The sequence below is a fragment of the Cuculus canorus genome, chromosome 24, assembly GCF_017976375.1.
Source record: "Cuculus canorus isolate bCucCan1 chromosome 24, bCucCan1.pri, whole genome shotgun sequence".
Taxonomy (NCBI): domain Eukaryota; kingdom Metazoa; phylum Chordata; class Aves; order Cuculiformes; family Cuculidae; genus Cuculus; species Cuculus canorus.
The window spans coordinates 2,170,231-2,186,842 of NC_071424.1; the positions used below are offsets into that span (position 1 = coordinate 2,170,231).

At 53.9% G+C, this 16,612-nt stretch overlaps 1 protein-coding gene across 1 annotated transcript in view; it reads right to left on the reverse strand.

Annotated features, from left to right (window-relative positions):
- LAMB3 (laminin subunit beta 3) overlaps nt 1–16,612 on the reverse strand; it is a 39,169-nt gene that overhangs the window by 4,118 nt on the left and 18,439 nt on the right. Inside the window, exons 6-20 of the mRNA XM_054087463.1 lie at nt 11,159–11,273; nt 10,927–11,000; nt 10,309–10,491; nt 9,635–9,698; nt 8,744–8,919; nt 7,910–8,030; nt 7,352–7,540; nt 7,105–7,260; nt 6,347–6,543; nt 5,372–5,483; nt 4,360–4,732; nt 3,734–3,894; nt 2,579–2,787; nt 1,208–1,411; nt 396–540 (exon numbers count right to left, since the gene is read on the reverse strand). Of these exons, the coding sequence (XP_053943438.1) occupies nt 396–540; nt 1,208–1,411; nt 2,579–2,787; nt 3,734–3,894; nt 4,360–4,732; nt 5,372–5,483; nt 6,347–6,543; nt 7,105–7,260; nt 7,352–7,540; nt 7,910–8,030; nt 8,744–8,919; nt 9,635–9,698; nt 10,309–10,491; nt 10,927–11,000; nt 11,159–11,273 (2,479 nt within the window). The remainder of the gene's footprint in view (nt 1–395; nt 541–1,207; nt 1,412–2,578; nt 2,788–3,733; nt 3,895–4,359; nt 4,733–5,371; nt 5,484–6,346; nt 6,544–7,104; nt 7,261–7,351; nt 7,541–7,909; nt 8,031–8,743; nt 8,920–9,634; nt 9,699–10,308; nt 10,492–10,926; nt 11,001–11,158; nt 11,274–16,612) is intronic.

Below are 16,612 nucleotides of genomic sequence, written 5' to 3' on the forward strand. Positions count from 1 at the left end.
GCAGGGTCTGCCCTGGTGACATCCCAGGGAAGCTGACACAGATAAACCAGCCAGGATTAATTTGGGTCAATCAGAACAGCATGGTCAATGCTGAGCAGGTCAGAGGGATAAACCGCAGCTCCTCGCAAAAGCACGGGCTTCTGTACTGCTGGAAGATCTTCCCCGCTTCCCAGAAAACACTCTCTGAGCCCGCTTTGCTGTCTCAGAGAATGTGCATTACCTTTGCTACGTAAACACCCACGTGCAGATAAACTGGTTATCCCGAGTCTAACTGGGGTGAGCTGTTCAGCTGATGCTTTGGACTCTATCTCAGACCTAATACCACAGTAAAAATGAGCTGTTCCCCTGCAGCAGCCGCCCTGCACACGCATAAATTACAGCTTGCAGAGCGCTACCTGACAAGAAGTTTCGAACTTGCTGGATGAACTGCTGGATGCGCCGCACATCTCCTTCGACCTGGGTCCTCGTCACGCTCATCTGCTCCACAAGCCGCTGAGCGTTGCTTTGAATCTGGTTTGCAGACATCTCTGTTGTTTTAATCTGCAATCAACAACATCCTGATAGAGCTGTTTCTTCTTGACCTGGAGTCCCATCAGCCCCACCTCAACTCTGAGAGCTGGGCCAGTCGCTTTGAACTTATTCCCCATCCTTAATGTGCCACTGCTTCAAAGGATCGTAAATATTAAAGATAGAGAAGTGGATTGGCAAAGGAAGGTCTCAAAGAGGAGCAGTACTGTTTAGCTTTCTAAACCACTTTTGAAATGGATTTTGAATGACTTTGATAACTCTCTTTGTCTTTGCAAGCACCCGAGAGGTCGTAGAAAGAAGCTGCAACAGTGCCAGAGCCGGTACCCTAGAGTGGCTGGAACGTTAGAGCAGGCAGACCTGCAGATTCAGTCTTCCAAACCCCCACCCCTTCAGCCACACCAATCCTAACCAGGTGGACAAGCTCCCTTGGGACATCTCCAGAGACACATGGGTGCCGTTAGCTCCATGGCTCCCATGGCAAGAACCACACGTGCAGCAGGGAGACTCTCACTCAAAAAAATCCTGAATTTCTGAAGCTGTCCGTAAGACCAATCCTCAACTTGAGTTTGAGATTAGGTTGTTATCACAGCTGCTTCTTTCCCCTTAGGCTCTGCTACTTGACATTGAGGAATGGAGCGTGGGGCTCGGCTGCGGGAAGGGCAGTGCTGCCCGCACTCACCAGCTGAGTCGTCTCCTGGAGTCGGGCGCTCAGGCTGCGAAATTCCCTGGCAGCTTCCCTAGCCGTGGCGAGGGCTCCACTCGACACGGGGACGATGCCCCGGCAGGGCTGGCCGGCCCCGCAGGCAGTGCTGTTGTCTCGTGGGCAGAGCAGCCCCTCGCACCGGGCAGGAGTGCACGTCTCCCCTTGGAAGCCACCGCAGATCTGGAGAAGGAGAGAGCGATGGGGCAGCAACAGCATTCACCTCACTGGTGAGGTCTCAGCGCCCTCGGGGAAGAAAAGCAGCATGTTCCAGTGGCCCAAGTTTGATAGATCCTCATCAAGGGAGCTGGGGAACTCGCCACACTCATGGAGCAGGAGCTCGGCACGGGAATGGGAAGGGACTCAGCCTTCTTGATTGGGCTGATAGCGATGTATAATGGGTATAAACTGGAGAGAGGCAGATTTAGGCTGGACATTAGGAAGAATTTCTTCACCATGAGAGTGGTGAGACACTGGCACAGGTTGCCCAGGGAGAATGCGGCTGCCCCATCCCTGGAGGTGTTCAAGGCCAGGTTGGATGGGGCTTAGAGCCCCTGAGCCAGTGGGATGTCCCTGCTGGAGCAGAAATGGGAGCAGAGCTGGAGCTAAACCCCAGCAGCTCACAAAGTAACAGGGCTCGTCTGCACGGAACAAATGTCTCATTGACACTCAAGACAGGAACTCTTCCCTTCGTGGGTGAGGAACCCTGTCCAACCTGCGCAGTTTGCTTTGGGAGACAGAAAGAGATGAGAAGATCCTGCCTTCTTGCCCAGACATCAGTGGTTTTAATTACATGGCATCTTCCAGAACTACCACCCAGCGGAGCACCCTGCAGCAGGGGCACCCGCAAACCCAGATCCAGCGCAAGCACCAGCACAGGCTGTCGCTTGGGAATGGGCTGCTGCCCTGAAAAGTAGAAAGGGGAGGTTGGTGGTCTCCACAGCAACCGTGCATTAGGAGACACCGAAATGGATCTCCATGGCAATAACAAAGCAGCGAAGGAGAAATCAAAGAAACCTCATCCAGAAATTAAATGGGTCTTTGAGATACAAGAGCTGACACAGGAGAGAGTCCCTGGAGGAAAAGTGCGTGCTTGGGAGGGGGTGGGGGGCAATGCTTTGGTATCTGTGATCCCCAGGCAAGGGATGCTCAGACAATTCTCCGCTGATGTCCCAAAGCAGCAGGGTGCTTAGATGTCATTTATGAGTCTCTCTAGACAGAGACTTTGTGGATGGACTGTTTAAGATGCATGACTGCGTGATGAGACTTCTGCCTCCTGAGCACCACACGGCCCTCCTGAAAACGAGATTTGCGCAGTGGGGAAGTCATAAATCTGCTTTGTATCTTCACCTTATTTATGACGGGGGTCAGGTTGGGTGATGAAGCTATCTCGCCCTTCAGGGTCAGCAGCTTGGAGGTGGCCTCTGCAAGCACCCCTTCCAGCCCCGCGGCCCTCCTGCGGCTCTCCCGGGACTCAGCCAGCAGCCCAGAGGCGCCAGCGACGAGCCTGTTGGCATTGCTGGATGTCTGGTAAGCAGATCTGATTGTCTTGAAGGCTCCTGCAGGAATAAAACCAATAAATGACACAAATGCCTCTGTGACTCATCAATGCAGCAAAGCTACCCAGAGGAAGGACCGACTACAGCCTGCGAGTGGATGTGAGCAGAGAGAAGAGGGGGACACAGCCCGCGTGATTAGTCACGACAGCACAGTGGAAAAAGCTTCTTTTATTCACAAACACCTTTCAGCCATTTCTTCAAGTGAGCTACAGAGCTTTCAGGAAGGAGGGAATTCTGGGTTGGGGCTAAAAGGCTGAAACAAAACCAAAGACAACACGCACGTGGTGATCCCGGGCTTTGCTCTGGGCAGCCCTGAGGGCTCTCCCTCCTCTCCATCACCACAGCCTGGAAGAAGGAGGACTCCTGAGCGCTGCTCGGACAGTGAGGGATGCAGCAAACCTGCCCACGGCTCCACATCCGCGCCCAGCAGAGGTGGAGGCAGCAATGAGACACTTGGAATTAGCTGTAGCAGGGATATAATGGCAGCCTACCAGCAGCACCACCGCAGGGCTTAATTAGCTCTTTTCCTAAGTGCCTGGCAGCCTCCTGGCTCTCTTTGCCACCCCTCCATCCCTTCCGTCTGTGCACAACCTTCATTATTCCAGCTTCCTCCTGGGTTTGGTGACAGGCTCCCAGCAGGGCTCCCTGCTTCCCACCATTCCTGCGGCACTGGGGGACGGGAACACGGTGCCCACGAAGCAAACTACCCAGCCCCAAAATGCCACAGCAAATAACTAAATAGCATGAAAACCTGAGCTGTGGACCAGAAGCTGGGTAGAAAGCATCCCTCTCGTTCGGGAAGGAAGACCTGTTTGCTGTTCCTGAGCTGACAGCAGGTTAAAAACTCCATCTCATCCACCCGGTCAGTGGGAAACCACCAGGCTCAGTAACGCTGAGGTGAATTAACAGCCGCAAATTAAGAGATATTAGAGCTGCAGCACCGTACCTGACAGATCCGTGCTGCGGCTGGTTTCAAACTGGGTCTTCTTGCTCTGATACTGGGTGTTAGCAATAAGCAAGCTGCTGTTGAGGGCTTCAAGCTCCCTCGATAGGGAGGCAGTCTCATCCAGCAAACGAAGGTCAGGGTTTATGCCTTGGACCTGCTCTCTGGGAGAGAAAAAGCAGAAAAAAAAGTGAATTGAGGCAGAAAGCAAAGCACCTGCAAACAGAGGGCAGGGCCCATCCATACTGGGACGCTGCCAGCACCCGGAGAGGGCACTTCCGAGCCCGGAGAGCTGATAGCCAAGGACACACCATGGCCTCACAGGTTTGCAGAGAGCAGGGCCAGGCTACAGGTCGCAGGGCTGTTCCCATGCAGGGACCGGGCAAGATGCCACCTGCCCACCGGCCTCCTGCCTTGGCAACACTTTGCACCGGATGAGCACACGTGGAAGCACTGTTTTCTTGCATCCCTGGGCACCGCGTGAGCGGAGCAAGATTGTCAGGCACAGAAACAAAGCACAGAAACACGTGGAAGCGGCTCAGAGAAAAGGAAGGACTGAGCACACAGAAGAAAGCCAGCATCCCCTCCTGGCTAAGGGATGCACCGCATTAGCAGCATCTATCCCTCACCTGATCGCAGCAAGCGCGCTGCCCATCTGGGCCAGGCTTTGTTCCATCACCGGAGAGTGGCTGAGGATGCTCTGCACCTCCTGCACATTGCTCTCTGCCTGCGAGAGCCGGGAGCTGTAGCGGGATCCCCCGCTGCCCAAGGGCAGCCCTACAGTGGAGTTGCTGAGCGCAGGCAGGCGCAGGCGCAGGCGCTGGACGTCCTCGTCGTAGGTGCGGAAGCAGGGGTGGCACAGCTCGCAGCCGGGGTGGGTGCTGCAACGGCCCCGCTCACACTGGTCACAGCGGGACCCTGTGACACCCGGGCGGCAGAGGCATCGGCCCGTGGTCTTGTCACATCCCACGTCTTCTGTTCCCTGGAAGTCACAGTCACACTCTGGGGGTGCAAAGGTGGAGAGACACAGAGGTGAAGCCCACCAAAATGGAGAGGGGAATAGATTTATATACATATATATATAAAATCAGACCCTGTTAATGAGATGCCAACACAACCTGAAGGTCAATCCCACTCTTCAGCCCCCGCAGCATCTGCGAAGGAGGTGGCGTGGGCACAGGAATGGGAAAAGCCCTCAAGCCCTGTGGCTCATCCAACCCCTGACCCTGCAGGGCCAGAGCGGCACAGCCAACTGTCTCACTCAGAGCTCCTGAGAAGGGACCGGTGGATGCCTGGAGATGGGGCAGAGCAACAGGGATTAACTGGAACACTGTCCCAGGTTGCCCAGAGCAGTGGTGGCTGCCCCATCCCTGGAGGGGTTCCAGGCCAGGCTGGATGGGGCTTGGAGCCCCTGAGCCAGTGGGAGGTGGCAGGGGATGAAACTGCATGGGCTTTAAGGTCCTTCCCAACCCAAACCATTCCATGATTCTATAAACTAGGAAGCTGTTGCAGAGAGGAATTGTGTCTTGCAAAATAGCATGAGAAACAAGCGTAGGGACATGGGCCAGGTGCTCTTTCCCTGACAAGCCACGATTTCAGTGCTGAGCAACACCAAGAGCAAACAAAACAGGTGCTCCCTACCTGTGCACCCCACCCGGATGTCTCCGTAATGTCCATCAGGGCAAATCTGCTCCTGTGCGGCAGAGCACGTCCGTCCCGTGAAGCCTTCTCTACACGGACACTGTCCTGTGAACTGAGGAAAGAAGTACATCAGGGAGATCCAGCTCTGGATGCTTACCTGGGAAAGCCCTCCCTCGACTGCTCTTGAGCACCAAAGCACCTGGACAACCTCCTCCACCCGCCTGTGTCCCAGGACATGCCCAAACTGCTCCTGTCGGGCTGCGGGCTCAGCCATGGCAATGCAGAGAGGCTCCAAACAGCCCAGGAGTCGCAAAGCAGAGTTTTAAGCTTGGTTTCAAAGCCAAAGGGAGCAGCCACAAGTGGCTGCTTTGCCATTTCAGGTCTCTCTCTCTCCCTGCACTGAGCTCACTGGGGACCTACCTTTGGCTCTTTGCATTTGTCATGGGTTTTTTTGACATTTAACATCAATTTTCGCAGTTGTCTCTGAAACCTGAAGTGACACACACGCTTTTCATTGACAAATGAGGATAATCAAGTTGTCTCGCCTGCATGATGATCTCTTATTAGGACTTCCTTGCTAAATATCAGGCCTCTTAAAACGGCTTAATCCTGCCTCAATAATTACCACCTTCTTTCATTTTCCTGACTAGCTTGTCATAGTGTTTTCTAGGAGATAGGAAAAGGAAAATAAGAGCAAGATATGCTAGGGATTGCATGGCCTTTTTTTGGAGGCTTAAATGGACAGGACAGGACAACGGAGCCACCCAACAGGGTGGGATCTGCTGGCAGTGGCACTCTTGGCCACACAGTTCCTCCCTGCTGTCCCCGGGCAGCCTCTTGCAGCGGCGTTCCCAGAGTTGGGGACGATAAAAAATGAGAGCGACCTTGCAGGTGCATGCACGAAAGAAGGCAGGGAGACGAAAAAGAAATAGGCTGACTCTGTGCTGAGGGTTCTGCGGACGGGCTGGGCGGTACCTGGTTGCAGTGGGGGCTGCGGGAGCCCTGGGGGTGGCAGCCGCAGGGCTGGCAGCCGCGGCCGCTCGCCATCTCCCAGTGCTCGGCCGCGCACTGGCCGCAGTCGCTCCCCACCACGTTGGGCAGGCAGAAGCACCTCCCTGTCTCGTCGTCGCAGGGCATGTCCTGCCGCGTGCCCAGCGCGTTGCAGGTGCATTCTGAAATGGAGAGGGTTTTGTCATATTGAAAGTGGGCACAGAGCACCAGCCCGGTTTCCCACAAAGCCAGATCTACAGAAGCATCTTGCAGCCGCCCAAGGATGAGGTCTCCCGTCTCTTCCTGTACCTGAGCTTAGCACAAAGGATCCACACCTCTGCTCTAACTCTGCGGTACCCACCCAAGCGCTGTGGCAGGACTCGGCAGCCGGAGAGAGGCTCAGCATCCCTCCAGCAGCACACAGAGCGCTGACTCAAGCCCCAGCTGCCCACTCGCCTGCACAGCATCACCTCCTGCACCTTCCCACGCCCTGCGCAGCCACGGAGGGACGGGGATACAGCCCAACACACCCCAAACTCTGCTTTCCCTGCTCCTTTTGTCAAACTTATGCCTGAGGCAGGCCAGGGACTGAGCAAGGAGATTAATAAGCCTTTGAAAAATGGTCTTTGGCTTGGAAACCCCAGATCAAAGCTGGCTGGGAAGTGCATCTCTTCAAGAGCCACCAAGGATACTGATCACAGAGGAGGGGCGGGAGCACACCAGGAAGCAGGGGATGTACTCACTGCGGCACCCCATGGGGTTGGCGTTGGCCAGCTGAGTGAACCCCGGCTTGCAGAGGTGGCAGCGATCCCCCTGCACGTTCTCCTTGCAGACGCAGCGCCCCGTCAGCGGGTCACAGATGGAGCCCGGCACGGTGCCGTCTGGGTCACACTCACAGGCTGGAAACACGTGAGAAACAGCACTGCTGAGGGGTACGAGGGGCAGTTGGGGGTCTGGGGAAGGTGCTGGGGGTGGTAAGCGGGCACTCACGCAAACAGGTTTCAGGATGGGTGAGATCTTGTCGCTGGTTGCGAAAATAGTTAGTTTTGCAGCGCTCACAGTTGTTGCCTTCGGTGTTGTGCTGGCAGTCATCGCAGACACCCCCGCTCACCCCTCCGCTGGCGCGGTACAGCTCCGGGTCGAAGTGGCAGGAGGCTGAGTGACCATTGCAGTTGCACCCTAAAAAAACCCAACAGAACATCCCAGCGGGTGCTGTGACCGTGCATCCCCAGCAGCGGCAGCTCCAGCACTAGAGGGTGCCCAAGGCCCCTCTGTGACACTGCGACATCCGCCAATGGCCCCAAGGACCGAGCTGGCACCACTGGACAGTGCAGCCGAGCGCTGGCACAGCTCAGGAGCCCACGACATCGCTTGGGCACAGCCCCACAGAGCAAAGCCCAGCGTGCAGATGTCTCAGGGTGCCCTTTGCAGAGACAGTCGCGCCCCACGGTGTCCTGGCCAAAGGTCTCTGAGCTCGCTCCACGTCCCGTTGTTCATGGATTTAGGAAAGGCCTCGGGAAAAGGAGAAGAGAAAGGCACTCAACGTACTCTGGCAGTCGTGGGGATCGTTGTCCTCTGCGGGTGCCCATGGCCGGTCGTTGTAGAGGGCGGCGCAGCGATCGCAGTTGGGACCGGCGGTGTTGTGCTGACACACGCAGTGCCCGTGGACCTGCTGCAGAGACAACGCTTTACCCCTCCGGGATTGTACCTGCTCAGTTCAGAGCTCCATCCCCCCAACACCTTTCCACCATGTGCCTGGCCAGTGCCTGCCCCCATGCAGCCCCCATTCCCCGAGGCGAAGCTCCAGCACCCAGCCAGGGCTGCTGCTCCTCACCCGCAGCAACAGAATGATTCCCACCTCCTCTATCCCCTACTCAAGGATGATCACACCCAACGCAAAGTGGAGAAGTATGACCTGAGGACAAGAAAACCCCACAACAGCTAACAAACTGTGCTGGCAAATCCTCCTAGGTATGAACAAGTCTGCTGAAACCTACTGCTATGTGTCCCCCACCCAGCTGAGAAACCCATTTCCCCCCAGAGAATGACCTCCCATAGCCACTGAGCTTCATAACTCCTTATAAAGCTCCTCCACCTCCTTCCCAACACACCAAGAGGGCTTACATGGGGTACCAGAGCCTGCTGTTTCACAGCCACCATCCCATCGCTGCAGGCCAAACAGAGCATTATTTCCCCTGATTACAAGCAGCCTCTGGCCAGGAGAAAGACTTCCACATCCTTCTTGGCTGGTCACCCCAGCCAAGGTCTCCCAAGAAGGACTTCTGGGCATGTGGTGGAACCCGATGTCCCCACTGGGATTCAGGGATAGTCTGATATCTCAGAGCTTGTCTTTAGCCTTTTTCAGTTCACCTTGGTGCTCACCACAGCATTTAGGTCATCTGAAGGGGTGCAGCGGTCAGCATGTCCGTAGCAGAAGCAGCTCCCCAGTACCCGCATCTCCGTCACAGCGTAGAAGGTGCTGGGTGAGTGGTAGCCCTGGCGCGCAATGTGGGGGAGTTTGGTGAAGTTGATCCGCAGGTTGGTGAACTGCCCCAGCTCTGATGGGGACCGAGAAGAGGTGTGAGGGGACAGCAGGTACCCAGGCACCGGTACTGCGATTCACGGTGGGGGGGGCTCAGGGCAAGAGACAGAGACATCAGCTCAAAGAGCAGCAGCCGAGTCATCAGCAAAGACCAAACACTGCTCCTCAGCACACTGGAGGTGCCAGGGCAGCAGCAAACAGGCAGCTGGAGGCTTTGTTTGGCCAGGACCTGTTCCCCCACGGGGTTACCCCAGCTCACACTCTCTATCATGTGTAGGAAAGACCATGAGGTGCATCATTCCCCTCTTCCTTTCTGAAATATCACAGAATCATTAAGGTTGGAAAAGACCTCTAAGATTACCCAGTCCAACCATCAGCCTAACATCACTGTGCCTACTAAACCATGTGTCTACATGTTTTTTTGAACACCTCCAGGGATGGAGATTCCACCACTGCCCTGGGCAGCCTCTTCCAATGCTTGACAACCCTTTCAGAGAATAAATTGTTCCTAATACCCAATGTAAACATCTCCAGGCGCAACTTGAGGCCATTTCCTTTCATCCTATTGCTTGTTATTTGGGAGAAGAGACCACATCCACCTCCTACAGCCTCCTTTCAGGGAGCTGCAGACAGCAACGAGGTCTCCCCTCAGCCTTCTCTTCTCAAGACTGAACATCTCCAGTTACCTCAGATGCTCCTCACAAGACTCATAAGAGAGGCTGTTCACTTACTATCGACAATCTCGCTGTAAGAGGTTGTGATGGTAGACGCCAGGTCTTGGACACTGAATTTCACCTGAAAAGGGAGAAAAAAAAAATAAGCAGAAAAGCAGGAAAGAGAAGGTGCTTTCTTCTCACACTCTGGAAAGTGTATGCTCCGGACCTGCTGCTGTGGAATACCACTTAACACAGGAAAAAGGCATCAGAGTTGCAGAGGATTTTATAAGAACGCCAGTATAACACCTTGCTTGTCAAAGAGCAGCGAGGGCTTTTCAAAGAATCACAGAATCATTAAGGTGGGAGATGACCTCTAAGCTCATCAGCTTAATCCCACCATGCTTACTAAACCATGTTCCAAAGTGCCACCTCTATGTGGTTTTTAACTGCTCCAGGGAAAAAAGACTCCACTACTGCCCCGGGGCAGACTCTTCCAGTGCTTCAGCACTCCTTCCATAAAGACATATTTCCTAATTCCTTTCCTCCTGGAGGAGCAGAATCCTCCCAAGGAGTCCCCTCAGCAGTGCTGAGTGTCCATGGGCTCCATCCCTCACCGGGTGTAAAGCACGTAAAAGGCCACCACGTGTCTCTGCGGTGCTGAGCAGGCCTCTCACCCCAATCCCAGGGTCACAGCAGGGGGAACGGACACATGGGGGAGTCCCTGTGTCACAAACCCCCCCAAACCCTACCTTGCCCCCGTGCAATGAGTGTCCCTGCAGCGTCTGGCACCGAGCATCCTGCCAGCCCTCAGAGGAGCGCTGGGGGACACCCGGCAGGGTGGCAGCGCAGTCGGAGGCCAGGTACTGGTACACCTCCCAGGTCTTGCCGAAGTCGGTAGAGCGCTCAATCAGCATCGCAGCGGGCAGCGGCGACTGCAGAGTGGGGAAAGAGGCAAATCTGTAACCAGCTCCCATCCTGGGGCCCGGGGATGCTGTCCTCCTCCTGCTCCTCACTCCAGGCTCAGTTCTCCACCACCTGCTGGAGCAATCCCTTCTCCTGCAGGTTACCAACAATCCCTGAGCCACTCCTCCCCCTCGGCCAGGCCTGCTGCAGCCACAAAGCGCACATTTGCACCAAGGAGATTATGCAGTAGACGTTCATGGGATGGGAACCCACCACCCTGCTCTGCTCCCTCCCAAACACCTAGGGGAATGGCCGTGGAAAACAGGGAAAAAGGGGGGACAGGGACCCTAGTGTGCTTCCTATCAGGAGCCCAAAGGGAGCTGTGCACTGGGATCCCCACATCCCACAGGGAGCCAGCGGGGCCCCATGCACCGTCCTCGCCAGCAGAGATGCTGCGCACGAACCCTGAAGTGAAGCAGGATGTTGTTGAGTTGAAATGTCTGGTCCAGGTCCAGCTGCAAAGAGACGTGCTCGACACCTGTGGGCACAGAGAGGCAGCACCACAAATCGCTCAGCTGCCTGAGCCAAGGCATTTATTCCCTTCTTTCCTTCCGATCTACTGAACTCAACACCCTCTCCTCCTCTACCCTTCATGCCGTTCATTGTGAGGAGGAGCCCAGCACATCCAGCACTCACCATTCTGGGACTGCCACCAGCGCGAGTGCCCGGCGGAGGACAAGATGTTCTCCACGCGGTGGCCGCTGTAGGAGTGAGGTAGCCGCGAGTCGCACCTGCAGCATCTCATGCTCCACTGGAAGAGAAAGAGTGGGTGGAAGCCACCATCCTGACTCACTCGGAGGGAAAGACTCCACTGCAGATCCCAGAAGCGATGGGACCAAGCACAGCGTGGACTCACCAAGGAACAAAAGGCATCAGTAAAAGTTTATTAGAGATCTGAAAACCCGTGATCAATAAAATTAATAACACACAACACTCAAGTGGTCTCCTTCACTCATGGGTTTATGGACTAAAAGCTAAGACCAAAACGCTTTCAACCAAAACACATTTTTTGGCAAACTATCAAAAATGCCTATTTTTAAAGCACACACATATCCTGTTTTCCACAAAGACAACCCTTGATAGAAAGCTCTCTGCAGCTTTTCAGGACCAGTTTGCCTTTTCCACACAACCGAGGGGCTGTTTGTTTGGGTGAACAGAAAGGCCTTTCTCTCCCATCCAAAAGCCCCGGGCGATGCTCACCCCCCGGCGCTCTCCCCTGGGAGCAGAGCAGGAGCAAACAGCACAGCGGGTGAGAAGTCAGTGGGTGGGAAGTCGACGGACTCAAAGTTCAGCCCTTCACTTGAGTAAGTAATTCAAGGAGCAAACAGAAACGTAGCACGGGGAATACGGGAATGGGAAAAAACAGTCCCTGAGGGGCAAACAAGTACCCAAATGTTGACTAAACCAAGCAACACTCCATGCAGCCTCTAACGTGGGGCCACCCAGTACGTGCGGCACAGGAGTGGGCTTCAAAATGTGTAGAAAGCAGCAGGGTGGAGATTGAGCGAGAGAAGGGGAGTGGGGAAGGTTGGAAGGTGGGCCAAGAGGAGAGGTGGGTAAGCAGGATGGGAGAGAGCCACTGCAAAACTCAGGGAGACATCCAGGTGATGCCAAGGTGGGAAGGGCGGGTCCCAGGGGATGTTAGAAAAGCAGGTGATGACAGAAGCTGCGGCAGCATCCTGCGGGGCACGCGGGGAGGCACCGTGCAAAGCGCTCGGTACTCGCCATGCGCAGAGAGAGGCAAACGCTGTGATCAGTTCTAGAGTCCTCAGAAAAGAAAGGACATGGATCTGTTGGAGTGAGACCAGAGGAGGTCACGGAGATGATCTGAGAGCTGGAGCACCTCTCAAATGAGGACAGGCTGAGAGAGGTGGGGTTGTTCAGCGTGGAGAAGAGAAGGCTCCAGGGAGACCTTAGAGCAGCTTCCAGGGCTGAAAGAGGCTCCAGGAAAGCTGGGGAGGGGCTCTGGATCAGGGAGGGCAGGGAGAGGATGAGGGGTAAATGTTTTCAGCTGAAAGAGGGGAGATTGAAATGAGATCTTAGGGAGAAATGTTTTGCTGTGAGGATGGGGAGGCCCTGGCCCAGGTTGCCCAGAGCAGTGATGGCTGCCCCATCCCTGGAGGGGTTCCAGGCCAGGTTGGATGGGGCTTGGAGCAACCTGAACCCATGGGAAGCATCCCTGCCCGCGGCAGGGGCACTGGAGCTGGACAGGCTTTAGGGTCCCTTCCAATCCAAACCATTCTAGGAAACAGAAGGGGCTGCAGATAACGCTGTGCCAAAAGCAAAAGTGCTATGAAACATTTCAACTAGAAACTGAGGCTGTCAGCGGCCTGAGCAGTAAAGGAGCCTCCCAAGTAGAGCAGTGGGACACGAGCTTTACACCCACATCCCAAAGCCCGAGAAACTGGAGAAGATCAAGAACGGTGTTGACCAGCAATGGCAGGCACTGGCCTGGGCGGCATGGGACAAGACAGCTCAGAAAGGTCATCTCAGGAGGAAAATAGGTTTGGAGGAGAGGAGAGGAGCATGTCCTGGCACAGCACTGAACACCTGACACCAGGAGGGCAATGAGACACCGTGCTGCGAGAGCTGGCAGTCGCCGCGGTGGCACAAGGGGACAGCAAAGGCATGGGCATGTTTGGGAGCCCAGTGATGGGATCAGCTGTCAGTGGTGGAGCAGAGACCGCAGGTGACAAAGTGACAAGCAGCACTTCACGTCCATCTCCATTTAAAATAAAAAAAAATCTCCAAATCTGATACTTTACAAACGAGGCGATTCCAACCCAAGCACGATCCTACCCGTGAGCTGGGGTCGGGAGGGAGCCGCGCCTCGGAAAGGCAGCAGGAGGGCACAGTGACACCAAGATTTCTTGTTTCCCCTTTGCCATCTTACACATATTTCCTTACTCCTGAACCAGGCTCACCTAAGTCAGCCAATCTCTTATTTCTAGAAAAATTGGCTCAGCTTCACAAGAACTTTTTTTTTTTTTTAAATTTAAAGAAAATTCCACAGAAAACTTTGCCTAGAGTTACCTTTTTGCTTGCTTCCACACAAGGCATGGGCTGGCTTTGACCAGAAAGCACTAACTGGTACCACATCAATGCAAAGCCACTGGCTTTCTCCCAACCCACGGGCGGACGGAGGGTGCTGGTGTGCGGACAGGAGCTCAGATCGTGGATAGGGTTTACAGAATCACAGAATCATTTAGGTTGGAAAAGACCTTGAAGCTCACTGAGTCCAACTGTAAACCTCACACTGCCAACCCCACCACGGAACCACGTCCCCAAGCATCACACCCACGTGTTTATTGAATGCTCCCAGCGATGCGGACTCCACCACATCCCTGAGCAGCCCTGCTCTGCCTTCAGAACTGGGAACCTTCCAGCAACTGGGTGGATATTGAGGAGATCCTCACATCAAACTGATCTGTTTCCATAATATTTCCCACAGGCTTTATGTTCTCTTGTCTATAAATATCCCAGAACAGGAGTTGGCTAACTACAATATTTATAATGATATTGCAAAGTAAGCAAACAGAGAATTCAAAATATATAATCATGCAATTTCCCTGGCTCTACCAACTCCTCCTGGCTCTGCCAGGAAGAATCAGAAATAATATAATGGGTCCAGGCAGAAGAACTCACTGCAGGTAATGACTCCAAGCAGCAAATTGTCAGGGAGCTCCAGGAATTAGCCACACAATTCCCAATAATGATTAAACTTTCCAGCAGTTCTGACTGTGATCAGCAAAGGGAGAAGGAAGGCTTTCTGCGAGGGGAAAGGTTAATCGTGGCTGAATTATTCATTAGGAATGATTCATGCGCGCTCATCTGCCCATTCACAGGGCCACAGACACAATCCCTTCCAGTAGCTACAAGTGCAATGTTGGCCATGAAGCTGCAATCGCGCTTAAAATGCAGTGCTGAGGGAAGATGAAGCCTAAAGGGTGTGTGATGGACCCTCCCCAGGCAGCCTGGGGGCTGTGCTCAGTGCAAACAGCTTCACCTACTTTTTTCCCCCCCTTTTTTTTCACCCTGCCTCTTTTATTTTTTTTTTTTCCTCCAACTATTTAATCAAGGCTAAAATTAACACTGGAAGCAAAATTCATTTCACATCCTTGGAGCAAATTGTGAAACCCCTCTATTGCCCAACAGGAGAATTTGCTGTTACTGACTGTGAATATGTGTCTCAAAGTTACTCGGGACAGAGGGAAATTACTAAAAATGAGAGTCCAGCGCCAGGCTGAGGGGAGATCCACCACTCCCACACTTTTCCCCAGCTCTCCCCTTCTTTTTTTACCAGCAGCAGACTCAGTAGATCGCTCCGAGCCGGGCTTGCCAGGAATAGAGCAGGGCTGGGGGAATACGTGACGAATGGAAATCATGGGGTGACAGTCTGAGTTCAGCCCTCGGCCCCCGGGGCAGCCCCAGCACATCGAACCCTCCCTGCCAGACACCAGAGCCGAATCGGAACACGTTTGAGTCGGCACGGGACGTGGGACTGGAAGGGTCTTGGAGCAAAAGAAGTCATAGGGCTGCATGGAAACCAACCCCTCTGTGCCTCCAAGCCACTCTTGGAGTCACCTAAAATACACGTTACGGAGGTTCAGAGATTAAAGGAAACCTGTTCCAGCCTTTTGAAAGATAATCCAGAAGGCAGTCATTGCAGAGGAAAAGCTGGTGTGTAGAGAATAAACAAATACATGTTTTAGAGATAAATGTTGGAGGGGAAAAGAAGACAAAATCCACACAGAAGAACAATCAGTTGGTGTAAAAATGCCCACACATTACATCAGGCTGCTGGGACACTTCTGTACGTGCAGGAAAAAAGGTGCAGAACAAGCCCTCGCCCGTTGCTGCTGCTCTCCCCCTGTTCTGACCTTGTGAACCAGTTGCGGCTCAGCCTCCCACACGTCCCCGCTCACGCAGGGGCAGAAAGCTGCAAACCATTTAAAGCCGATGGACTCAGCCCAAAGTATTTTAAGTAGCTCTCGCTGCCATTTTAACATGAGCAGAGAGTCTTTGAAATAAGATCTTCTGGCATAGGTGCACGGCCTAAAATAAACTGAAGTTATTCAGCAAAAATAGGAAGCTACTTCTCTCCAGTGATGAAACGAAGACCTTTCATAGCTGCAGAGACCTCGGTGCTCCTGCGTTTAACCCAGCTCAGTGTCAGCATGAAGCACTGTGTCAGTCGAGCTCCTGGCACACAGCCTCCAACACCAAAGCCTGGCAGGGTCTTGCACAATAATTATTATATAGGAACAGGAATTAACCATTCTGAGTTTATCTGGGGACAATCTGGAAGGCAGTGGGAATTTATATGTATAGAGTGAGACTGAGGTTCATTAAGAAACAGGGTGGGCAGTAGGGATAAATCACCTGAGGAGACGCAGCACCTGCTAAAGCCAAGTTATGCCATTCTGTATTCCAAACCCTTTTCACTCCCTGTTAACATCAGGGTAGGACGTCGCTGCCCCAGGCTCAAGAATCATCTTGCCTGGGAAAAGCTCCATCTATTGTCCATGGGAAAACATGGTTAAAGTTACCCCTGGTTATATCAGCGTCGTTCAAGTGCTCACCAAGCACCCAGTGTCTGCTAAACCGGGCTGTGCCTCAGTTCTGGAGCACAGCTGGTGGTCAGAGCCCTCGGTCTGTCTTTAGAGCAGAACCTCAGAGCTCATCTTCCAGCGTCACATCCTTTCTTGAGCACTCAGAAGTGACACTGGAAAGTGAGCGCTAAGGTTCTGCTCAAAAGATAAATCGAGGGCCCCAACCCTCAGCTTGGTTTTACCAGTGACCCCCAAATTCAGAGGTGGGGGTGAAGTCACAAACATGACAAACAGTCCAGGGATGGAGTGTAGGGAAATGAAGTTCACTTCTCTGGCTCAAAAGCAAGCACATGGGTGCGTGTTTTCCTCGTCCCGTCTGTTCTCACACCATCTCTTCTCAGCAAAACTTCATTTAAAACCTGCCAAGATGGTAGTCTGCAAACCCCATCTCCACACCCCACGTGCATCGCTGGGGTCCTTCACTCGCCTGCGAGGGGATGGCGGGATGTCTCCCAGCACGTGTGTCAATTCACAGTCG